We start from the raw sequence: 26,469 nt of genomic DNA, 5'->3' as shown, positions 1-26,469 counted from the left end.
TTGATGAGGAGCTGCTGGGAATCGGGAGCTGCCTGGACCACAATGCCCTACCCTGCTCCTGGCCTTGGGAAGTTGTGAGCTGCTCATGTCCATAAGGAGGAAGGATGGCTCATGGAATTCCTTCACAAGGCAAAGTTACCATAACGGTGGATGAATACAGCTCCAACCCAACGCAGGCGTTCACGCACTACAACATCAACCAGAGCAGGTTCCAGCCTCCACACGTGCATATGTGAGTATTCCCGACCTTCCTGCCCGTGTGTCTGAGCGTGTGTCTGCCTGTGCCTGAGACGGAGAACCCGCTGCTGAAGGAGTGGGTTGAAAACTGGGAAATTTGGTTAGTCCCATGAGCTGAGAGGCAAAATGGTTATCGGATTCCTTACCTGGTGTGTCTGAGGTTTGAGAAGCCCCGCTCCATCCTCTCCTGGAGGTGACTGCCCGAGGCTCGGTGCCATCGCCTCTGGAACTCCCCTGTGCCGACTGGTGGGGCGCATGTTCTCGAGCTTGTCACTCTACTGATCTTTCTTTTAACTCGCCTGAGGGACCCATTGCTTTAAAAATTAAGCTCCCTTCCCCCAGCCCTTACACTCAGCTGCGAAATAGGCCTAATTGGGACTAATTGTCCCCCCTGATCAGTGAATCCTTTGTCCTCCTGGTTGCGAGTGGAACGTGTGCCGCATGACACATTCCATTCCACTCGCAACCTGCCGCACAAAGGAGTCGGGGTCTGCCCAGTAGTTCCTCCCAAGAAACACAATTACTCTCTTAAAACAACAGCTCTGGCCCGAACCAACAAGAGCAGGGGAAGTGGAGAGCTGAAGGCTCCTTCCCTCACCTTGTTATTCCTGGGTATTTATTGTGTGACCCGGGATCCTTGTGCCGCCCAGCACCTTGGCTCAATGGGCTGCTTGCTTAGCAGAGAGCTGAGTACCAGTTTTAACTCTGAATTTCCTTCCCATTGTTTAGTTGGGTTTGATCTTTATCGGTTATTTCTCTGAAGGTTCTTTTTCTTTTAGCATTAATAGACTGAAAAGCACGTGAAACTAAAACAAAGCCGACATCTCTTGACCTCCTGCGAGCCATTGTTAGGCAGGATTTTGAACGATGTCACACTATTGAATTTGATAAGGATTTAGCATAATAAGGGGGGGAAAGTTGTATGGTACTTCATTGCATTTTTGTTATGTAGAAGGCTGCCGGAAGAGTCACAATGTAGGAGTTCAGCACCTTCTAATAGGATTTCATGTGGTTACAATGTTCCTAAAGGCAACTTTGGGAAGGATGCTGAAGAGTGTCTGTCGTGCATGTGGCTGCCTTTTCAAGGTGAAAAAAGTTTTCATTAATTACGTTTGATTGAAGCGTTTAGACAGCCACACCTCTAATAGATAGTGTATCTCTTAAATGATATTGATTCGATGGGTATCTTAAAAGGTACTTTTCTCGTCTGGAAAAACTGTAATTGAAATAAATACTGAAACTACAAAGTTCGGTACAGTGACAGTATTTTAAGTGACAGTATTTTAAATGACTTTTAACTTTAATACTGCAACTTTCTTAAAATCAGTAATTTGATTTCGGGAGGGTGTGGCAAACTAAAGGGAGATCAAAATTTAGAAAAATTGGAAATGAATTAGTCTCACAGTGGAAGCAGAGAGAGCAATGTCGTAGTGCAGGAGGCGAGTCTGGATTCAGGTGTAGGTCTGGATAACAAACTATGGATTTTAGAAAACCTATTGAGGGGTAAAAAAAAAGACAGGATCCTACCAGGAGAGTAGAGGAAAGCATGGAAGTGAGGATGACTATGGCTGAGGGTTTGTGTGATGGTAACACACAATTATTTCTGGGGAGGAGAGCCTGGATTCTGTGGTAGCTTCAGACAGGGTCTTTATTTGTCTTCTGAGCGTTTTGTAGTGGAAACACTGTGTGTGTTTTTGAAAGAGGATGTCATCAAGTGAGAAACCTGAACAGAAAATTGGTAAAAGCAGTATTAACAAAGAAACCATGATCTGTTTACCCTTTTGTATCTCTGTTAGTGCCACATTGCTGCAGCCACTGGGATTGATTTGATTTGGTTTTACAGTCTGCTTTTTTTTTATTGTTGCTGTCTTTTAAAGTAATGCACGCATTTGGTTGTTTTTTTTTCTTTTCTAAGAGGGAGTTTGAGGAAGCTTTATTCTCTAGTGAAAAATTTATTTTAAAAATCATGGGATGATGAGAAATGAGTAAAGCAACATGGGAACTGAGTGTTGTGACAGGTATGTGAATAGCAGGGCAATATATTGCTGCAGGGCCCTGCTGCATACCATAAATCAGGAGCTGGGTGCAGCTTAAGGACAGTGTTCTTTGCTAAGGGAATTTTTTTTAGAAGTAATTTCTCTATGGATATGCATCTCCATGTGCAAAGGGAAGAACTGGGTTCATGGCACATACTTGAGCCATTTCTGGTTCTGGTATCCTTTGGGCTCAGCTCTGGTTTCACAGAGAGTAGAGGGGAGTGCATGGAATATCACCAGCACAAACCTGGTGGGTGAGGCACTCCAGGCATCAGTCTGCCTGTTCGTGGGGCACATCCTGTGCTTTCTCTCCCCCTTTCATTTTGTGCCTTTCATGTGACAGTGTCAGCTGGGATACAGTTCTCTTATCTTTACTTGTGTATTTCCACCAGCACTTCTTAGTGAATCTGTTTAAATGTCCAGCCAGGTAAACAAAAGGGGATTTGTTACAGCTCCCTTTGCTTGGGCTGGCTGGGACAGCAGTTTTGTCACTTACTTAAGCTCTGGTGGTATAACTTTTGAATCAGTTTGTCCATTCTTTTTATTTCATTTCTCTACCAATTAACATTTGAACAGCGATTCTAAAGGCAAATTTTACGATTATTTTGCATAAAGGGATATAATTTGAAATATTATTTTGTCATCTTAAGCAATGCTCCCACCTACAGGTTTCACTTACTTTCTGAAGATGTTATAAAGTGTTTGTGTTTGAATGTTTTGTACAAGTCATGTTTACTTTCTGTTAGTTTTAATTAAATGCATCACCTTAGTTCCCTGCTTTCAAGGGCAGCTGCAAAATAATAAATAACAATTATAATATGCTTCCCTTTGCTTCCTATTGATTATTATTCTTCTGAAAGTTTTCATACTTTACATTTTTTTGCCAAGAGTTGTGACTTAGAGGCAAGTGCTCCTTGCTCCTCTGGTGTGATGCTGCCACGTATTAGAAGTTTTTGTTTGTTTTGGGTTTTGTTTGTTTATTTTTGCATTTGGTTTGGCTTTTTTTGGGGTGTTTTGTTTTGTTTTTTTTTTTTAATGGGTTTTAAGCCATTTAGATTTTTGAGGTGTTCCATGTGAGGCTGGGATCAGTGGTACCAATACCAGTGAGCAGCAGTAGAATGCAGCCTGGGGACAAATCCAAATGTAAACCTGCTTACTTAGGCTCTAACCAGAGAGAAAAACCTCTCGATTTAGGTACAACACCCCATTTACTTGCAGGGGAAAAAAAAAAAAAAAGGAAGAGTGAAATAAACTTTGTGTATCTGTTTGGGCAGGCCCATCTGGTGAGGATGGGGGAGTTTTGTGAAGATAAAATAGCTGTAGCCCAAGCTGCTGCAGGCTGAGCCTTTTAGAGGAGTTCATTATCTTTCTTCTGGTCTCACCAGCATGGCTTGGTGGATTGTTTTTAGGAGTATGTACATGTTAAAACTCCTATGATTTAAATTCAGTAGTGGGGGAGTAAGAAAGATAGAGGTTTCTGTGCCAGAGCACAAGTCTTCTAAATAAGTTTATTCATACCGGGAGATACCTTGAACAATCTGTAACTATATAATTTTATTGCCTTTTCTGTACTGGAGTAAACCCCCATGTGAATATTCTCATTTTAAAACAAAGAGCATAAGCAGAGTTTTATATTAGTAGAGAAATATATATATATATATGGTTGAATAAAATATTTAAAGGTATGAGTGTGTGTAAATGTGTATATATAATAATAATAGTAAAATAAAAACAGAGCTGTGTGATCATAGAAGAAAAACTTTCAACTGTGGCAAAGCCTTACATTGTTAAAACCCAGAGATCTTATTAGACTACTAACCTGGAGAAATAGGATCTTGCTTTATTTTTTTTCTTCTTTGGGAAACGGTCCTGCTTTTAATGTGCTTTATAAACTCCCACAGAGGTTAGTGGGAAATCGTGCATTTGATTTGTATTAGTCTCAACTTTTGTTTTATATAGGGTGTGTGATATTTAGGGGGAGGGGAAAGAGTTGGCATTAATAAAATATGAACTCATTTGACATTTAGAGAACAGTGGAGTTGGTACATGTAATATTATTAGTTGAGAGAATACAGAGATTCAGTCTTAAACTAGTCAGCTATATTTAGTGTGACTGGGCAGGCTGTTTCAGCTGATAGTGATGTGACAGAGGTTTTGGTGGAAATTGTTGCTCTGGCCTTTAATAAAGACTTTTCACAAAACCATACGCAGCTCACGACCACCCAAGTTCCTTTTCACAACTTATTTTTCAAAATAAATAGATAAAAACCGCAGTGCTCTCTGAAACAATCGAGTTACATTTAAATTCTGGTAGTGAAAACACGAGTACATTGAATGAGTGCACTTACAAGCTGAGCCTTACTTTTGGATGCGGGGGTTGTTTTCTGGGATCAAGGCTCACAACCATCTTACCTTTGGGGAGGTTTAGTCTCCTTTTATCTCACTGACCTGGGTGCTGCTGAAATGCAGCAGCTCACGGGCCCGGTGTGGTCAGGAAAACAAACCTGTTTTTCTTTAGCCAAGAGCAGTAGCCTTTCAGCAGCTGCCCTGGAGCAGCTGAGCTCTCCCTGCAGTGGCCTGGTGGGGATTCCAGCAGAATACAGGGAGGACAGCTGGGGGTAAGAACCCTTACAACTGTCCCCAAATAAGCAGTGCTGCACTCAAGAAGAGGGCCATTAGCTGATTGTGTTTTCTGGTTCTTCTGCCGAGTGGCAGAGATGCTAATTTTAATCATCGTTATGAGAAGTCTTTTACTGCTGCCTGTGTCTGTCCATATGTCTGTGTGAGTGAAGATCTCTACGATCTTCCTGATTTTTACATTATTTAAAGTTACTCGTGCAAAAATCTAAGCGTCACGTAAGTTTTAAACTTAAATTTTATGTGTAAGATGAAAATAAATATTTTTTAGAGCCTTTTGAGGTACTGGAGTGGAACATGATGAAAGTTAATGCAGTGGTGATATAAGGATCAGGAATTGCAGTTTTGTAAATAAAACTGAAATTTAGGCGCCTTGTACTGTGTTTATACAGTGCAGTCATAATATGCTAAACACTCTTGAAAAATTGATTAAGTTTCTGACCTTTCTTTTTGTCATTGTAAAAAGGAATATTACCAACCTACCTTTAAAAAAATGGTCGACATCCCTGGAAGGCTGATGCTGTAAAAGTGCCAATATTATTACTATAAATGTAGGACAGGTTTAAAATAATTTTTTGTCACCACTGCCCTATTATTACTCTCTTTGCACATTGCCCTGTCCTAAGACAGAAGCCGAGTCTGGTTTAAATTGTTGATAAACCCTTTACCTCTGGTGCTTTGTGGGGACAGGCTGCCAGAGCAGCCTCTGTGCCCATCAAAATCAATCCGTCAGTCCCTCAGCGTGAGGTATCAGCCCTTCTTCCGCAGCTCCCACGCGTTGGCTGGCTGAGAAAAGCTGTGCCTGGAGGTTCCTTGCAGGGCTGGAAGCCGGGAAGATCCCTGATATGCCGGGTTTCAGCTCTGACCCTGCCCAGCTGCTCCTTCCTGCCCCTTCTGCCCCCTCCCCAGGAGTGTTGGCAGAGCCTTTTTGGGGCTGCTGTAGAGACTCAGACACAGAAAGGGTCTAAGTTAAAAATGTCCTTTTAGCGGCGTGGGGGTTTTGGTTGTTTGTGTGGGGGTTTTGTTTGTTTTGTTTTCCAATGAGCTGTTTGCAGTGATCTCTCTCTCTGGTGTAGCCTCACCAGTAGTGGGTTACTGGGGTGGCCAGCACAGGTGAGAGGGAGGTGTGCTTATGGATCAGCCAGTGGGCAAGGATAGAGGGAGAGGGATATTTGTTCATCTTACCTGAAGAAATAAGATTGATGAAGATTTTAATTGGTGAAACTGTTCTGTCAACCCCTTGCAGAGCCAGTCTGACCACTGTTGGTAAAACCTGAGAGGGAGGAAGAAAAATATTTTTTTATGTATATATGTGTTCATGTTCTTTTATGCTTTATTAATCATGTAAAGATGCCTTCAGATAGCAAGCACTTTAATTGTAAGGCCCTCTTTCAGTAGCTGAGCACTATAAAAATGGAACTTTTCATTGCATAATCTGATTCTATGCTAGGGTGTTACCTGTGTGTAGTTCATTTAGTGGTCAGTCATACTGAGAGACAGTTGACTTATAGTTTCATGTCTGTGTACAACACACAGTGTGTTCTTACCTTTTGGGAGAGGTGTGATGGGATTTGACCCAGGAACACTTTTTGCAGCAGAGGTTCCTACCACAGTAGCCTGGGCTGGAGGGAGACTGCTCACCAAGGCAGTTCTTTGCAGTAGTTAAACAGAAAAAGTGAATATATGTTGCAATCAGGGTGTTGTACTGTCACTGGAAGCTTGTAATTTCTTTTGTTAACATACTGGGGCAGTAGGGATGTTGTTGTGGAAGCAGCAGATTCTTGTTTTTCTTTAATGCTTGAAGGGTGAGAACGCAATCTGTCCTGTGAAACAACTTCTAGAGCATAGATTTCCAAACAGAGTAGTTAGTACCTAACTAAATTTGCAGGCCCCACGCTGCACATCCCATTGTAGAATTTTTGGCTCATGGTTTTCTCCTAGTGGCAGAATGAGGCTTCCCTGACAGCAGTGATGAGGGAGTGTGTTCCCTGTGACACGTGCCTGTTCCAAGCCCAAGGAAAGTGCTGCACCTACCTATCACACATCTCGTTATTTTCTTTTGCGAGCCCTTGCTTGAATGTTTTGTGGGACAAATAAGCAAGAGGAAAGCCCTGTAAACAATGTGGTTTTAGATGTCTGTTATATGTTAAATTACTGTATGCAGCTTGCTTATGTTTGATGCAAGGCTATTTCAGAAGTGATCAAGTGTTGGTCATGGACATTGGGTTTTGTACTGAATGTTGGCGTGGCAATTTTTTGAGTTTGCATTTTTGATCTTGAGCTACCAGGGGTGGCTTGATTTCAGAGTCAGTTGCCTAACAATGGTATCCATGGAAAAATTCAGAAATGGGTAGCTAGTGTGTCTCCCTTCCTAAAGGAACACTTGAAGAGTTTGGGTTTGAGTTCTCTAAAATGCCATGGCATAGCTTGAGAAAATAAATGCTCTTAGGCAAGGCAGAGGTACAGTGAGGCAGGGAGATGTCTTTAAAACATGCATCTCTTAAAGTCTTTAAAACATTCATCTCTTAAAGTCTTTAAAACATGCATCTCTGAAGAGTGAGGTTGTGAAGTTACTGCTTTGAAGACTCAGTCAAGTTTGGTGTTGGGGTTCCCTGCACTGCCTCAAGTGATATGTGCTGGCAGGGAGAGGGGAGTGCCAGTGCTGGGTAGGAAGTCCCCTCAGTTTTGCCTGGGAAAATCATTTACCTCTCCATTCACACCGAGTTTTTCCAAGTCCCTACAGAGGATTCCAGCAAGTTGTGAGTTTTGGTCCTTGAAGCAATCAATGACTCCTTGTTTCCAAGTGGTTTGAATCATACTTGGCATGTGCAGTTGTAGTTTTATGGAGTTCATTGTGATTGTTTCTGCTTGCAGAAGGCCTGATATTGGCTTTCAGGTCCTTTCTGTAGTGTGCACATGCAGAGCAGTGCAAAATAGAGCAAGGAGGTAAGGCTATGTGCATATATATGTGCACATATTTAGTAGAAGATATTTCAGAAGATAGAAGGAGGTCTGTGGGATTTGGAAATTCAGATCTTATCCATTTACTTTCAGTTTTGATGTGGGCCATTAAGATTGCAATTTTTAGATTATGTATTGTAGAGGGCAAGTTTTGTGTTAGTGTGTGGTTGGTTTTAATTATGAGGAAGCTGTGGCTGAATTATGGATTTGTTTAGGTTGGATTATCAACTCCGACCATTAACCTAGCATTGCCAAGTCTGCCACAATATAATTCAATATATTAACTGCTAAAGATGTCTGAAAAAAAAATGTGCAAATTAAGGTCACATAAAATGAAACAGCAAACGTGTGCATTTAAAACACTGAAGTCCAACCAATTCTGTCCTGTAGTAAATGTGACTAGACTTTATTTAATGGTTTTTATTTTGCTGAAACAAAATGTTAGAGTATGATAATCTTGTACCCAGTAACATTCCTGGAGCAGGACCAAGTGGTTAGAGCAGAAAACTGCAAGTCTGGATTCCAAACAATAAACTTTAGGTACCTGGCGTTGCAGTCATTTTATTCCTTCTGAAGAGTTGACCATAAAGCTTGGTCATAACCTCCATAAACCTGGAGATTTCTTCCAGCACGTCAGCTGGATATATCCTGCAGGAACTGCTCCTGTTGGCTGTAACAAAGTGCTGATGGGATGAGCACTGGTGTTGCTGCTGCTGAAGCTTTTGGAGTGGGGGCAGAGAGGATGGGTTAAAGAGAGCAAGTCGACTCAGAATCCCCAAATACAGTTGTCCCCTTCATAACTGATGGATCAGACCCATTTTATTTCTGCTGCCAAGAGAGTTCACCTGTGTACTCTCCCCTGACAGGGAAATGCCCACCCCTATTTTGAGATGCACTATTTTATAATGGGCATATTTTCTAAATGTAAATCATTGTCTTGAGGGAAAAGACAAATAAGGAAATCCCAACTGTCTCCTGGTTTTACCAAAGGATCGTTTAAATTATTGTGCCGTGTGGGGTCTTCCCAAGATTTGTTTTTGTCACAGGTTGTGAATTTGGTATTCCCAGACCCTCTCTTCCTTGCGTGCTGCCTCACATTGGGGCCACAGAGATTCCACTGGATGTTAACAGGGGAAAAACAGCACCAGAGGCTTCCTTGCAGCACGGTCCCCACTTACTGTACTGGGCATTAACTTATATCCAGCACATTAGACTTAAAAGCACACAGCCATTAAGTGTAGCACTCCCTTCCCAGGAGGGCAGCAGATGGAGAGAGAATGGGGGAGGGAAGGAGAGAGGAGTATGATAGAAGGGCCTTGATGTGATGTATTTGTAAGCCAGGAAACTTGCTATTTACCACGTTTACAATTTCCCTGGTATAAGGAATTGAGCGTAGTGACTGTGGGCATCAGGGTCAGCACATTACTCCTAAATGTTTAGCTATTGTATCTGTTTATGGGAAGGAAAAGGTGCTAGTCCAGTATATCTTCCCTCCTGTTCCTTTTATGTAGGGAGCACAAAGAAAAAAGTCATTACTTTTTAATTACTCTGGGCTTCTTTGTTTCTTAAAGCACATTCACTTTTGGCCAGCAGTGAGCATTAACAATGGGTTATTTTTCTTTCCTGTGAATGGTGAAGTAGTAGTTTTGGGGAAAATAATGTTCAGAATTAAAATTTCATGTGGTCCAGCATATTTAATAAATAGGAGCCCTTGTCCTATACTTGTTTAATGCAGTGATTAGTGACATCATTATTGCTTCCAGTGGGACAGGACCCATCACTGAGAAATGCCAGATTAAGTGGCTGCCTCAATTTTTAGCAATGATTCTTCCAGGGACTTCTGTTCTCTGGCTGTTAACAATCTGCATATAAAATTATGATAATAGACAGATATTAAGGAAGAGGGAAATTTCATCTTTATTGTTTGTTTATTTTGTAAAGTTAAAGTCAGCCAGGCATTCACTTTTTCTCCTGGTGGAAAGAAGTGAATAAATTAAAACTGAATAAATACACAATTATACATTAAAAAAAATTATATATAACCTGGGTGTAATCTTTGAAATGAGTTGAAAGTTTTTTATATAATTGTTTCATTTTGATTATATCTCTCTTGGCATTAGTTTGATGTTTTTCATAATTTTTTCTTTGTTAAACAGTGATGTTTGCAGCCTTGACAGGAAGGCATGTTTGTAGGAAGAATTAATTTTGTTCTGCTCTTGTTACTATTCTAAACCTTGAAAGTTTCCACTTAGGTACCCTCTTTGTGTTACTGAGGGAGAGTTATGATTCATATTGCAACCTGTTAGATGGTTTGGAGGTTATTTTAATTGCTTGTACAAAGTTCTTAAGACAGTTTTTCTGCTAGAAATGTTGTCAGTGTAATGAGACTGCACAGAACAAATACTGTAATGCGAGTTTCAAACACCCTCTGAGAATTAAAATGCTGATGGTAATCTTAGGGGTGGTCTATGATTTTTTTTTTCCCCCCTTTTTTTCCTTCTCCACTGTGACCTTTGGTGGTGCTCTGCTCAGCTACTCTGCATGGCTGCTCTCTCAGAGTGCTGCTGTGTTAATGGAAGGATCACACACACTGCTCCTCTCAGAACCTGATACATCATCTTGGCAACAAAATGGAGACCTTTTAACTCGTGGAGTTTTCGTCATTTTTTGTTAGTTATCTGTTGCCATGAGTTCTATGGCTTCAAGAAGGCTGGTTGGTTTAAAAATGTATGTGTGTAGAGTAGAGATTTCATTTTGTCTGAGTGGAAATAGGAAACAAAAATCCCTGATACTGGTTTCAAGGAATTTAAATGGTCTGTGTTTAGGGGGATTTTGTTTTGTGTTTAGGCTCATTCATTTTAAATATCATTATTACAGAACATATTGTCCTGAAACGAACCCTTGCATTCAGTCTAAATTGTCAAGAGAAATATTAATTTAAGTTGAAAATTAATTTTGGATCACCTGACTTCCCTTATAGTCAGTTCATACCATACTGTGATGTACCAGAGTCACTATTTTCAGTTTTTCTTAGAAGGTTTTTAAGATGTCATTCTACAGAGTAAGAAAGACCTTTTGTGAATTATTTTATTCAGTGCAGAGTTAAAAGGTATAATCTGAAACACGTAGAGCCAGGAAGTTGGTAGAGGGTTTTATTTATTAGTTAGTTCAAATTAAATGGGGGGCCTGTAGAAGATCTGGAACAAGACATGCCAATTTTCTGTATATCTATTCATAAGGAGGCAACGCCATTTCTTTAGGGTCCAGACACTTACACAAAAAAAATGCAGGAGAAATGTACTGGAGGTGGCTGATACGGAATAAATGGAAGATGAGAAATGGATAAACGATCCTGAGTATCCAGAAATAGCCAGAGATAAGATGCTGGCCTGATGTATAGCTCCTAGCACACCTCGTATTTAACGCGTTACAGTGTCACTGCCTGCATATGTGTCCAAAGAGTTCCTGCTCTGGCGTGAAGCGTGTGATGTATGGCACAGCATCGCTGCGCTGGGAGTTTTGGAAGCAGCCTTTTGATGCCTGCTCTGCTGGTGCTAAGAAAAAAAATCTAGGAGCCGTTAGTTGGGGTGAGATAAGAAAGGGTTTAATTGTGCCAAGGCAAGAGATGGTAAATGACGCGCCCCGGGCTGTGCCCGAGATGTTACATTTATAACAATATCTGGCCCATCCCAAGTGTGTCCTCCCTGTGGCTTTTGCTCTGGTCCACCCCCTGGCCCACCTCCTGGAATTGGGTCTGGGGTGCTAATTGGGACCCCCTCTTCATCATCCCTCATCATCTTCGGGGTACAGAGAGCAGAGTCACCCAGTTCCTTGACTCTGTCCTGCAGTTTAGGCCAAGATACAAGCGTTCTCCAAACAAGACAGGCTTGCCTTGACTAAGAGACAAAACATCTTCTACTGGATATGGGAATAGGGTTGATATGGGGAGTATGGAATGGGGTGAGAGGATTAAGGAATGTATAAACTAAGGGGTGCTAGGGGGAGGAGGGAGAAAGGGTTTCTAAAATCTACTTCTATTACCTATAAAACTTATAAGGTAGAAAAATAAGAAAACCATTGGGGTTTAAGGCATCACTTTCATGTTTGCGTGTGTTTTATTATTTTCCTAGCAAAAAAAAAAGGGGTTTTTTTAGATTTTTGAACTTCCAGACTCGCGCCTTGTAGTCGTTCACTCGGGAGCGTGGCCACGCTGACCAAGAGGTTGAGTGGTTCCATAACGAGCCGAGGTCATCGGAACCTTCCAAGGCTTTAAAGGCACGTGGGTTTTGTTTGTTTTTGTTTTTTTTTTTTTTTTTTATTCTTTACAATTTTTTCTTCTGTCGGGCTTAGTGTGAGCAGTGTCAGGCAGTGTGCCGGGAACAAATTCTCTGTCTCCACAGAGAGAGCTGTTGTAGTTCCTGTTAGAACTTCCCTCATAAGTTCCCCGCAAATGACTGTCGTATCTTACCTGTCAGGACCACTCATGGAACTGGGAGAATGAATTAGTCTCTGCCTCCATTCAAACCAGTTTCTTCAGAGAACAGCAGTCGCTGTGGTGGTCTTAGTTATGTGAATAACTTTCTAGGAAATAAAGCACGATCCTTTGTGGACCTTTTTCTTTTTTTTAAGGCACCAAACAGCTGTCAGTGGGGTAGAATTTCTGTTTGTTGAGAGTTACGTTAGACAATGAGCTCTAAATGAAAAATCAGGCATCCTGCTATCTATCCCCTAAGTCATTTAATCTTAACCCAGATGCACTGCATTTATAGGGTATGGACAGTGCTGACAGATATGTTCAAAGAATTTATGGATTGCCCACCCCCCCCATTGTCCAAACAGAAAAAGACAGAACTAAGAGTTAAAATGTTGATTCCCTGATGGTATAACTTAAATATATTACGTATCAGCTGCATGGGGAGCTGCTGGAGTTGCCATCTTTCTGATTTTAGCACCCTCCCAAAGGCTGTTAGGCTGCAGAAGGAACAGTTGAATGGAGCATGAAAAAGTTTCTTGGACCACCTTAGTTTGCACTTAGTTTACTTGAATACTTTGACCTGAAACAGCAATAAGCAAGAACCATGACACATGGGTGGAGAAGCATGGAAGAGAGAGTAAAATCTAGGTGTCCTTATTTAATTTGTTGCCAGCCATGGGTGAGTACCCTGGCTCAGAGCGGGCAAATGCACTTGTTAGCAGCACTGTTCCAAAGGTACCAAAGGTACTGCATCAGGCAGCATTTAAACAAATGTTTTCAATTGTCTATCCAACTTTTCTGTCTATCCAGTCATTTTTGGTCCAGTGGTAGAGAAGGGTTGTGTTACTACAGATGTGACGATATTAACGTGTGTTCTCTGTGAACATTATGTGTTTCACCCACTGGCTCAGTGGTTCTTGCAGATCTCTTGACTGAAAGGGTTTTTAAAAACAGGTGGGTGTAGTATTAAAGCAATGACTACACAGGGCACAGCAAAACCCATTTGCTATTTGCCTTACTTATGCTGTTGCCTGTGCTTTAGAAATAGTCCACTGCACAGCTACACTTGTGTTTTCTCTGAGGAGCCCTGTGGCTGGTTTGGATGTGTCCTCTGCAATGTGTGATACAGCTGCTGGTGACCTGGCAGCTTAAATCAAGTTAGGAGTTCAAGTGTACAAGGAAAAAAAGAGACCATATTCATTAACCCCCATGTATCTTTCGGTAATTAGTAAAGGTGGTATGGGTAATTACAGAAAAGACTTGAAGCTAAATTGAGTAGGTATTTTAGTAGGTATTTCCCCCACTGTGAGAATCTGACTTTGCAATGGCGCAGGGGGGGACACGAGTCCACATGTGCAATTTAAATAGGTCTGGATTCTGCATCATAAATATGCACCGGATGCAGGGGAGAAAACCAGCACATTCTCTCAGGATGCTGTTAGGGCCAAGCAGAATCTCATTAGGGACAACTTCAAAGATCAGTTCCTCATGTCCATAAAAATAAGTGTAAATTATCTTCTGTGAGCCTGCTGTTAGCAGTTGCACTGTTACATTATGCATGTAGACTAGACTGCACATGGTATGAACAAACTGCACTGTGTTTCATTAGTGTTTCATTTTTATGCTAAGCATGGCAACTTTGCTATTTATTGTTGTACTTTTGGCTAATATAATATTTGACTTAAAATTTCCTGTTATATTAGCCATTAGTAGAGACACAATGTCTGATAAGGACTTTTAAGGTTCTACAGTGCTTGTGTTTTTATAGAGGAGTAGCATACAGACAGTTCCCTGTACTGACAGCTTTACTTGCTTTCTTCTGCTTCCTGCACTTAGTGAGAAGGTGGCTGATCTTGACTCTCTTGGAATGAATCTTGAAGGAGCTTTCTGTCATGCTGCTCTGCAGCACTTGACCTAAATGTTTATGAAAATAATGAAGAGTGTAGAACTTCCATAATGTGTGTGTTCACTGGGCCACATACCCCATCATATACATTTGAAAGGCCAGTTCGTAGTTTTTGCTGAGGGAATGTTTTGGAATGGTGAAGTGCAACCCCTGTGCATGGAAGTTTTGCCACAGGTTTCTGTGGGATCAAGATTTTTATAAGATTGCCTTTATTGTCCTTGCAGAAACAGTAAGATGCTGTGGAATATTTTCCCGAACTGACCCATATTGCTAAAAAGGGTGAAATATACTTCAAATTTTTTTTCCTGTGATATTTTTTGCCTTTTGTCCTGGATTAATCATTGGTGAAGGAAAACATTCACTTGCACACCTAGTCAAGGCTTGCCACTGCCTTCAGATGTGATATTAAACCCTTGAATGGGTCAGCAATCTGATTTGCCCTGTGGTTTCACAAAGACCTGCAACCTGGGGCTGCTTTAAGCTGCTCGAACTAACACCCGTGGTAACATCCTCTGTGGTTTGAGAGCTGGTTCGAGCCACTGCCTGTTAAATCCGTGATGCCAAGGAGCGTGTGGAGCAATGGTTTTACTAGAGCTATTTTGCCCTGCTTTTTTGAGGGTGGTGGTTCTGCTGACTGGAGCTGCCCTCGCTCCCTCGCAGCGCCGCTCTGTTCTCCCGCGTCTGTGTTGGGCGTGTAACGTAACTGGGAATTCACTGTAATCCCTGGAGCGAGCGCGTTGCCCGGTTCAGTTCTCCAGTCGTGTTCACCATCTGTCCCTGTGCAGTTGTACTGGCACAACAGGGACGCTGCTGAAGCGGGAACGAGCCACGGGGAGAGGGCCCTGGGAGCTGCAGAGGTTGGCAGTGCTGCTGGAAGGCGAGGTTATCGATCCGTGTCCCTGCTCGGATTAGTGATGGGCCCGTGTTTAACGTGTGGCCGACTGCAGTTCACTTACACAGGGACTTCACGAGGCACGGCTACGAAATTGTTGGTTTATGTGTCTTGTGGTTCAGAGTTCGCCGTGCAGGTGAATTGCAAAGCTAGAATGAACCCACATGAGACTTTTGGGTTATTTCCAAACAAGACGTAAAGAATTGCTCAACGTTGTTCAAGGTTACAAGAATAATCTGAGATAATTCCTGCATCCTGAAGAGCCTGAGTGCATCCATGGAGATCAGTGGGAATTTGATTTTCTGCAGGGCCAGAGTAGTGATTTAAAGTGTGGAGAGTGCTGAGCTGCCAGCTGTCCATTGGCATCGCTGGTATGGTGATGATGCAAAGCACTGGTTGGTGCAAGGATGTGAAAGTACCACCCTGTTTTGAACTGCAGGGTAGTGTCTGTAGAAGCCCAGAAGGGGCTAATGTGTATGTCTCAAACACCCAGAGCTGGATGGCTGTGGAGTCAACCAGGGATTAGTGATAAAAACAATTAAGGGTTGTTGGTAATAACACACTGTGAGAAAGAGCAGGATGTGGCTGGAGAGGGGGACCCTACAGAGTTAGGCCATCACTTTTCTGAGACAAACATCCTTGTCCTAGTTCCTGCAGATAAGCACAACACAGTGCAAGGGCAGGAATGAGATTGAGAAGTGGGCATGGACTGCAAGGAGGGATCAAGACCACCAAAGACCCCCAAAACCTCCAACCCATTTCCAGAAAGGTCTGGAAGAACAGACTGCTTATGATAACTAATTTGCATAGGAAGTGAGAAACCTGTCTTCAGGATGGGGAAAACATGCCTATAAAAAGGTACCCCCACAAAGCCCAGGGTGGGCACTCGCTCTACGTGTGCGCCCCAGGACCCTGGACACCCCAGCTGGATTGACAATGGGGCCAGGATTGGTGATTTCCTCCCTTCCTCCCTCTTTCTCTTCCCCTCTTTAACTCATCTCTCACTCTCTCTCTTCCCCTCCCACCCCTTCAGCCTACCCCATTATTCAAAACCCAGTGCCATGTGCTTATATGGGAGGTCAGGGACTAACATACCAATTTCCGTGCCAAGTGTGTGATATATTCATACACATTTTGATGTCTTTTGTTGTTCCTTTCAACCACAGGCATCTACAAATCTTCTCCTTAAGAGTGGGGCACTGCAGTGTGTCTGGACCTCCCCTGGCACTGAGGCTTTGGGGGAGCTGTGGGCAGTCAGCACCATCCCACTGTGCAGGTGCAGTGAATGAAGAATGGTCTTTGTCATGTGGGAACTTGGACAGGACAGAATCTCTTCCATCCTTGAAAACTGTAAATCCTCACTTAGAGCTTCTGCCTGTGGCTCCCCTGGAAGAAAGGGCAGTTAACCTGAACAGGGGCCAAGTGTGCACGTTAGTGCAGTTTGCTAGTACACTCCTAGTGTTAATCATGTTACCAGACCACCTAAGGAGGGCACAAGTTATGATGGTAAAAAAGCTTTTATTCTTGACAGGAAGTAGCCTGATGGAGAAAAAGTATGGAAGTCTTGCTACTTCCAGGGTTTAGGTTTTTTGTTTTGCTTCATATATATATGTATATGTCAGATTTTTTTCACTGTTATGAAAACATTGCAAAACTAATTTTCTTTAACTGGCATCACTTCCTAGTGCAGAGTTGTCTGAATTTTCATGGGATTAAAAAAATGTTGAGTTCTTTACTCTGGAAAACTCTCTGCCGCTTCAGCTGTGTTTTAAAATCTAATGAGCCAAAAAAGCCTCCTTTCACTTTTTATTTAATTTTTTTTTCTGTTCACCAGGTGTAACAGAAAAGAAATTGACTGAGCTTTTTTTTTTTCCTCCCGTGATTACAAAACAAAGGAATCAAAAAAAAAACCAAACCCCCCCCACAGTGTATATTTGTTTCTACACGTGGGTATGTATGTACATATAGCTGGTGGGTTTCCTGATGTCCGGGGAGAAATGTTTACACACAGTGATAGGGTTTTCTGGAGGCCTGCTTCCTATTTAACAATCTCTTGACCTGGATTTCAAAGCCCTTAAACCACCCCCCCCCACACACACTTGGTTTGTTGCCTTGCTGAGGAGCTATCATTTTCATTAGAAGTTCAAGACTGTTGGGAGGAAGTCTTCATTTAACATCATTGTTTAGGTCTGGCTCGTTGTCTGCCCGGAGCAGACGATGTTTGAAGGGGCGATAAGATAAGAAGTGGCAGCGATAGCCACGCTGCAGGGTTACTGGGAGGGCACCAAACAGCGTCTGGCCATTGGAATTTAGAAGTCTGATTCTTAGTTATAATGGGTGATTGAAATGTTCTTCTCGTGGAGTTGGCAGTTAATGTGGCATTCGTGTCAGCGTGTCCCTCGGGAAAAAAAATGAAGTGGTTGTAGGAAAACAAAAAAAAAAAAAAAAAGGCAAAGTCTGTAAAACTGGGCAGAGCGTAGCTCAGTTTTTCATGTACGTGGTCACTTGCTGCTTGTAATGCTTAAATATATACATGAGGCCGTGTAAGGATACTGTTTTATTCAAGGAAAATATAAAAAAAGTGGAATAGCAAAAAAGCATGGATGGTTTGGATTGAGATGCTGGGAATGAAAGGTGTGAAGATTGTAAAATACAGCCCCTTAGCACAATAAAGAAACTGCAGCCAGGGTGCTTATTATCTCAATATATTAGAGATATTTCCTTTTCTTTTTTTCTTTCTTCTTTCATTTTGTTTGTTTGCTTTTAATTTGTCTGCTTTGGAAGTCTGTTTCCCATCCAAACCTAATACCATCCCTAACAGAAGGAGTCGTCTGGAAGTCAGACATGGAGTGCAAGATCAAACTGGGTCTGCAAATAGGGGAAACTCCCATTAGACCAAGGTGGTTCTTATTTTTGCCTTAAGACATAAAAATCCCACCCCACTTAACGCTTCAGAAAATGGCTGTGTTGATCCAACATGTAGCTTCTGCAGAAAGGAGCAGCCCACTACCTGCCTTCCTGCCATACCCCAGTGCTCCTGTTGCTTCATTTGTGCTCACCTGCCCATCTGCTGAGCTGATTCCACTCACAGAGGGGCTGCACAGCTTCCAGGACTAGTCCAGCTTAGCAGTCATGCCATGAGGTGGCAAATTGAACCCGGGAGAACAGATAGACCCTAGGCTTAGGTCTGCGGGGCTGTCGTGTCAATACTCCTCTCTAGACTGTGATGCCTGAAGTCTTGACTTGCCATACTGGCTCCAGACAGTTGTTAGAGCAGCTGCTCTGTGGATGGGACTGGGAGGAGGTTTGACTGACCACATACCTGGTAATGAGGAGTGGTTGGGAGGATGTGAGCAGCCAGCTGTCTATAGGCTCCTGATACAGATTCTGGGTTAGTGGGAAAGGAAGAACGCCTTTTTCCCTTTTACCTGACAAGTGTCCATGAAATGTTCACGGCTCACCTTTTTACACTGTGACTTTTAAGGGCTGCCAAGTCTGTATTTGTGTGTTTTACACTCCAAGCCTTCAAATAGTGGCCTTTACCAGATCTGTGAATGGGATGGATGGTAAAGGCAGTCACATTGATAAGCTTCCTGATACAAATTGTTATTTCCCATGAGTGAGAGCTTGGTGGGACACTTGTGAAAGAGAGAATCACAGGCTGGGAATCATCAGGGAAAATCCAGGACACAACAGGTCTTCATGGTTAACACTTTCGTCTGTTTTGCTTAGCGGTGTGAAAAATGACAGCGTGGTTTATGCTGTCAGCAGCACTTCCCGTGCTTACTTCGAACTGTAAAAGTGGCTGTGCATTGTATTAACCTCAGTGTGCAGCCCTGACATCTGTTAAACTGGTGGCAGGCCATATGTAACGTCCCAGGGCTGAATTCCCTCTGCACCACACTGCAGTTGTCCCTCCACATATGAGCGTGTTCCCATCACGCTTGGGCTGGAATTGCATTTTTGCCATCAGGCTGGGAGCTGAAAAGTGAGTGGCACATGCCAGAGTCAGAGACCTTGTTAAATTCCTGTGAGGTTAGATTCCCTTTGGATAGCTGGCTTGCCTGTGTCGAGCACAGCCAGGCAAACCCCTCCTCCTTACTGACGTCTTGGGGCTGGTGGTGCCTACACCTGGCAGGTCGCCTCATCCTGAGAAATAGTTCAATGGCAAGTCTGTAATTCAGGCAATTCTCTGGCCATGGGTATTTAGCAAAGGTCAAGGGCAGAGCGACTTACTGGATCATGTTCCGTGGGGGTGTGCGTGTGTGCACAGAGGGAGCTTGGCTTATAAGGACAGGTATTGTGACACAGGGAATGTCAGCGATCTACACGAAGTGGTTTTGCTGTTTTGCAAAAAAATATACACCTGTGCTTGTTAAACTGAGTTGTATTTGCTGCTGTCTTGGTGACACGCTCCAAAGGGTATGCAGGTATCGAGTCACAGTAACAGCAAAGTATTATGTTGGTGAGAAATGGTCTTTGGGGAGGTTGTGATGTTTCAGATGAGAAAATGTCATTTGCGTGGGCGAGATGAGCACAGCTCTTTGGAACTTCATGATATTCTCTTCGTCAGTTAAAAATGATCATTTAAAAAAAAAAAATCTTTGGAACTTCGTGATATTCTCTTCATCAGTTAAAAATGATCATTTAAAAAAAAATAAATCTATCATGATATTTGACAAGGAGAGAAATAGACGTGGTCCTTGTTACTGTAGGTAATACCAATAGGGAAAAAAAGTGCTAGAGATGCTTTCTTATGCAAAAGTAATCTCTACTGGAAAGACTCTGTGCACTGTTACCATTTGGTTTCTACAGCAGCCTGCAGACAAAGCCATTCTTGAGAAAAGGTTTAGAGCAGTTGATTTTCCAGAAGGCAGATAGGCCAGAGCCTTTTAATTCTAGAAAGAGATGGGTTTGCCCTTTTGGAGTACAGTTAGCCTTCACAGTCCGCAGAAGATGAAGGAGCTCAAGATTTTATAGGCTAGAGTAAAACACTAGAGTAGAACTAGATGGAATAATGAATTGCAGAAGGGATTTCTGGAACAGACTTGAGTATCTTGCCAGTTTTGCCCTTAAGGGCTGTATTCGTTATGAAACAGTCTGTAAGTCTGTTCCTGATTGCCAAAACGTTTGGAGGGAGGAAGGAGGAGAAAGGTTGCAGGAAATTAGTCACTCCAGTCAAAGAACTAAGAATCTTAACTGCTGATTTTTTGTTTAGGTGACTGTAACAGTACTGATGTAGTCTCTCTTAGCTCACGTTGCTGTGCTGTTGTGGTCACTGTGAACTTTGACTTTCCTGACTTTCAGGAAGCACGAGCACAAGCCCCCCAACTGCAAATTTCAGTGGCACTGCCAGAATGAAGAAATATAAAGAAAAAAATAAAAGCCCAATGGATCCAGATGTAAAGGAAAAAATGGTTAAGACAGCTGTTCCCAGGTTTTAACAGTTGCATGTTTTTTGCAGTGTTCTTTTTTTTTTTCCATCTCCTTAAGCAACTTAAGCAACAGCCTGTTTCCTTACTTATAAACTACCCTAATAGTTGTAATCCTGTCAAAGGTGCTCTAATATCTTTTACAGAATGTTTAGTAATGATTTTTTTGCTGAAAACTCATGGAAATGTTTTTTTTTTAAATTGCACTTCCCCATAGCCTTGCAAAGCTGCTGTGGAATTCTGTTATAGTCTATCCCTGGAATGTATCTTTTCCTGCTCCATAATGGGTAAAGGGAAAAGAACTGACATTTCATTTACGTGCTGAGAAATATTACAGAGGATGGGTAGGTGGGTGCAGTTTTACATGTATTCTTAGTCAAAGCAAAAATGGTTTTGATGGTTTAACAAAAAGCAACCCACCCAAGTTACTATAACTGACAATGAGTGCCCTGATATTCCATCTATTTATGTTTTTTTTAGTTTTGTCACTTTCAGTTTTATTTCTAATTTTCAAGTAGCTGAAGCTTTTCTGAAGTTATTGTTATCAGAATACCTATTAAAAAGATTCTATTTTCCTTTTAAGTACTAAGAGGAGTACGAAGATAAAAATCAAGACTGTGTATCCATATAGGGAAACTGATTCAAGAGAGCTCCTACAGAAAAAGGCTGTTCTGCAGCTGTTACTCAGAAATTCCTCTTGGTGTGGACACTCATATTCTCTAGGAAAAGTGCTTAAGTTAAATCAGAAAACAGGACTGTGCCTAATAAATAGACTCCCTGGGGATCCATATAGAACAAGCAATGGTACTCCTAATTCACACAGCCTGACTTGCTTCAGAGTAACCTCCTATTCTCAAATTTCAAGAAACCAGAGGATAAATAAAAGCTGAAACAGATTCTTTTGCATAAAAAAGGTGTTCAGTTTTGATTTTGGTGGGAGTTTTTTTTGTTTGTTAGTTTAGTTTTGTTTTGCTGTTGTTTGGGGATTTTTTTACCTCCTGGCATGGGGGATCTGAGGTGTCTTCTAGCTCATTTATGACAAACTTGGTGGAATTAATCTCTGTGCCATGAGGCCTTATGTACCACTGACTGCATGAGCTTAAACGCTGCAAGGTTCAGTTTATGCCTTACCAGCACCAACCACAACAGAATGAATTTCACCCACCTTGGTTATTCCCATCTGAATGTGAAATGATGGTTTCTATTTGTTCTGCTGCAAGATAGGATGTTTTGATTTTTTGCATGTCTAATTGCGCTGGCTGAGGTAATGAAATCCCCTCTTTTGTTTTGGAGTGCAATCAGTGAGATTGCATTTGCATCGCTTATAAAATGAATCACGTAAGTGGAAATTACATCGCCCTCATCTCGTAAAATGTTATGTGGTGCAGCTTGTTTTCCTCCTTCCTGGGGCTTCTCGTTGTGATGTTCTTTCTCTAAATTTCGAACTACAAGTGTTTGCCTTTTGTATCTGACAGAGAAATTACTTCTACATCTGTCTGTGAACCAGAATTTTGGTGGCACACGACACAGGGGTTCTGAAGCAGCAAGTTTTCAAAGTCTTCTATTCTGTTGCATATTAAGTATTATTAAGCAGGTTTGTACAATTAGCAGCAACCTCTGAGTTGTATGTGATAATACCTTACTAGTTTTCAGGGATAGAAGCTGTGTATTGAGGGGTTTCAGCTCATTTGGCTTTGGAATTGACTTGTAGATAACATTGAAAGCAAAATGATTCTGTTGTTCTTCCCTCTTTCCTCCTGCCTTTGTTACTGGCACAGAGGCAAAAGTAAATGTGTTTTTAAATTGAGTTTTCTAAAAGTATCCCCGAGGTAAATTTCTATCTTGACTATAATTCATTTTTGGATTTATTTGATTTTTGGGGATACATCTTTGGAAATAATCGGTTTAATGCAGTAAGAATAATTGCTAACTGCAGAAGCCAGTAACAGTTCTGATAAATATGAATGTCCTAGATACTCCCACTGAGGACTTTTAAGTCATTAATTTTTATGATAGAAGTATAAGCAAAACAGAAATGTTCTTAGATAACCTGTAACACTGTGGCTGCCCACAAACCCTCTGCCCATTAACTACATTATTGATAAGACCTCCTGATTGTGTATATATGAGAAGCATTGCTTCTCATAATGCTGTCTAAACGTGATGTGTGTCAAATAAATGCCACAGACAAGTTAAAGGGACGGTGCAACAAAAAAAGTCAGTGCTGGTTTCTATCCATAAGATATTCTTTATTTTCTATACGAAGACATTGGTCCCGAGTTCAGCAGCCTCTGCCACACAATACTTGTGGTTTAGGAGAAAGGGAATAAGAACACCAAATAACGAGTGAGATTTGAAAAAGAAAATGAAGAGGGGAAGAAAGTAAGTGAGAATGAATTGTGCATTTCTAGGGAGTATCTCCAGCTGGAGTTACCTTTGTGCAGCTTTCTGCTAGTGCAGACATGAGATTCTTTTTTTTTTCCTCCCCCACCTGCTATAGCTTTATCTACCGAGCCTTTTCTCACTCGAACGAATGTTTGCGTCTTGAAATATCGTGGAATGTGTACTATTTGACCTGTGGTTTCCTTGTCATGAGTTATTTAATACTGGAGAGAGAGAGAAAAGAGGGAGAGAGCTGTCTGGTAGAATACCTCTTTAGCTGGGACCGTGTTTGGCACAGTGTTTTACAAACACTGCTTTCAGTATCTGTGGCACCACAGCCCTCTCCAACCCAGTCACCAAGGAATTGCAGCAGTTTGCTGATTGAATCCAGTTCTGTCTGTGACTGGATTTTATGGGAGCTGCGGGTGTCAGGGAGACCCTGTTAGCTGCAATGAAGACAATTGCACTAGAAAGATAAAGGATAGGAAGATTAAAGTGCTAAATTCTCTCCAGGAGAGTTTTATGCCCAAAGTTGTCTTTTATATTTCTGTGTCTCCAGCAAAGTTTCTGTGAAAGGTTGAGAGCATATCTAAGGGCAGAAATTGGTTCTTGGTTGTTGGGGTTTTTTTTGCTGATTTTGTTTTGTTTGTTTGGGGTTTTTTGTTTGTTTGTTTTCCTCCCTTACAACAAAGAAAATTTTATGAGGTAACTGTTTATTTTTTCTATATATGCTGAGACTGATTCCAAACTCTCACCAGTCTAGATCTAGAGTTGAGCTTAAGGTAACTGGTGTCAAAATTTGGGGCAATGGAATTTCTAGGAGTACAGAGATACTGAGCCAGCTGTGTGACTATATAACATGAGAGTTTACCTAACTCCAATTAACCATTTTAATATAGAACTGAACCTTTTGGTAACCTGGATGCTGAGCAGGAACCTGTATTTTTGTGTTGGTGGAAGCTAGTTTAATAATCTCTTCTCTATTCCTATTAAAAACTAGGACTTAACTTTAGAAGGAGAACTAAATTGCTGTCTGTATATTATCTTCTTCCCTGCAGAAAGCTTCTTAAACCTTAGGAGGTAGACAAATGAAAAGAAACCTTTGACAAGGGCTGAAATAGTTCATATACATGAGACTTAGTGGCAGAAGGCCTTTTAAGACAGCATGGCTATTATGAAGAGTTTCATTTAGTAGGAAAACAGTGTTAGATGCTCGGATTTTGATGGGAAGCGTTTTGTGACTAATATCTTCGAGAAGTTTGTTAGAGCTCAGATGCAGGAGAGAATATACCTCCTAAGAGCGACAGATTTTTGCACTGGTTCAGATACACAAATTCATTTTGCAGATGACATATGATGTCTGCCAATTTACTTTCTTAAAATAGTATATCGTGCTGCATGAATACCAGCAAATTTCTTTCCGAGTTGCATGTTCCAGTCTGTTTTTTTTCACCCATCTCCTACTAACACCAGTCACAACTTCACAGGCGTGCTGATGGCACTCTGATGGCTTTTAGTAACTTAAAAATGGGAACTGAGAGTGTTTGCCCAGCATGAATTGTCTTTCCTTTGAACAGGTTTTTTTTTTGGTTTTTTTTTTTTTGACTCAGTTCCATCACCCCTGTGGAAGTCAAATCATAAGGCAGAGCAGGGGAGAGACTCGTGATTAGCTGTCTGTTTAGGAGAGGGCCAACACTTTGCTTGCATGGAGATTGAATTGCATCTCATCCCTGGAGAGGGTGATACCTCCAGGTCAGAAAGGAAAATGATTGAGAAGACTGAGGGCAGAGCTTCTTGCTTGCACTGTGTACTTAACTTGTGGCTTAAAGAAGAGCACTCGTGTTTCTAGAGCTGAAATCTCGAGTAGTCGCTATAATTTAGACCAAATATCTATTGGGGTAAAAAAAATCAGAACCAACCTCAAGTGATTCTCTGCAAACGCTCTGGGCTTAATCCTGTGGGTATCTAAACGCTGCATATTTGTGTCAGAAACATGACAAGATTTTAGATTTGATAGCAAATTCTGAAGAAAATCAGTTCTCAAAATTTCATCTTCAGGTCCAGTTGCCCAGTTTCTGTATTACTTAAGAGTTATTGTCTACTTGCTGAATTTGTCATCTCCAAGAAAAAGTAATGAATTATGCTTATGAATTCTGTACATTTTAGGACATTCCAGATTTGATTCTTAATTCAAATGAGCATAAAAAATGGAATACATACTGCAAAACACGCTTATACAATTCTTTTTTGGCAGAACTTTGTGACTTTTGGTCCCTCTGACCAGAATTGTCCTAATTTCTGAGAAAGATGGCATGTCAGACAAAAACAATTAAATTTATTGTGTCCTGGAGATCTACTTCTGTTTGTTTAGGGATGAATTTGCATTACATTTTGGGAAAAGCTGTGTTACTGTTGAAGCAAGGGCTAAAGCCTTCTCTGTGGTTTCCATCCTAGAAATAAATCCACCCTATTTTATGATTCCTGCAAGTTGAAATGATTGGAGGGATACCACACATTAATCGAGCCTTACTCTTCCCAAGATATCAAAATGTGTATTTTTCAAACCTCATTGTCCTTAAATTAAAACTAGATCTAAATTTGGGATGCCAGATTCTATATTTAATGAGCTGGCGTTTGTAGAGCTTATAGTAGGGAAATAAAAGTCTGCTTTCAGTGGAGAGAGCTTATTGACTTCCCCTCCTAGTAGGTGTAGTTTTATCAGCCAATGAGTTCTGTCAGGGTGGGGGGAAGACATAATTTATAGCAGTTCCCCAACAACAACAACAAAAGAATGTGAGAAAAGTGCTTCTTAATGAATTTAAATTGAAACCATACCAGCATAAAAATGGCAGTTTACTATTTTATTTAAAGGAAACTTTTGTCTGTGCCTTGGGGTGATGCTGATACTGGTATTGATACTTTTTTTCAGTTCTGTTTGGCTTCTCTCACCTTTGGAAAGCCACCGATACCCAAATTTTAGAAGATATTTCGCTGACTAAAAAGAAATTTTGTCTGCAAAGGGATGATTAATAGGATTTTCAAAAGCACTCAAGCAATTCAGTTTCTGAATTCCCATTAATATCAAAGGAGGAGGTTAGGTACTTCAGAAAAGACCAGCTGACTATTTGCCCCCAAAGAATGCCATAGAAAATCTGGATTTTAGCTCTTTCGGGGTTTATTACTGACCAGGATCTGGGATTAACAGAGTTTGGACTCTTAATTAGTTGAGGTTTAAATCGGGCTGAGAAGATGTATTATTATAAATTCCTTATAAAAGAGAGTTTTCTTAAGTTTGCTCAAATGATGACGGTGGATAATGTAGGTCTTTTCTGGTTTAATCTCATAAATCTCACTGGAAGTAAAACAGCTCCAGAACCTGTAATAAAAAGATCCATCATTTCCCTGCAGCTGTAATTGTTGGAAGCGTTAGCAGTAAGCTGCTGAGCAGTGCATTGAATCCTCCTGTGGCTTTGTAAATGTAATTTATTTTTTCCCCCCCCCCACATTGCACC

At 41.4% G+C, this 26,469-nt stretch overlaps 1 protein-coding gene across 1 annotated transcript in view; it reads left to right on the top strand.

Moving 5' to 3' along the window:
* The first annotated feature begins 6 nt into the window (after nt 1-6).
* The window catches only part of MPPED2 (metallophosphoesterase domain containing 2), a 101,212-nt gene continuing 74,749 nt past the window's right edge, over nt 7-26,469 (top strand). Inside the window, exon 1 of the mRNA XM_027705341.1 lies at nt 7-232. Within this exon, the coding sequence (XP_027561142.1) occupies nt 105-232 (128 nt within the window). The 5' untranslated portion in view covers nt 7-104. The remainder of the gene's footprint in view (nt 233-26,469) is intronic.

The sequence above is a fragment of the Neopelma chrysocephalum genome, unplaced genomic scaffold, assembly GCF_003984885.1.
Source record: "Neopelma chrysocephalum unplaced genomic scaffold, ASM398488v2 Primary Assembly neopelma1_323, whole genome shotgun sequence".
Taxonomy (NCBI): Eukaryota; Metazoa; Chordata; class Aves; order Passeriformes; family Pipridae; genus Neopelma; species Neopelma chrysocephalum.
The sequence above is the reverse complement of the archived record's forward strand: the minus strand, read 5'-3'. Positions and strand labels throughout refer to the sequence as shown.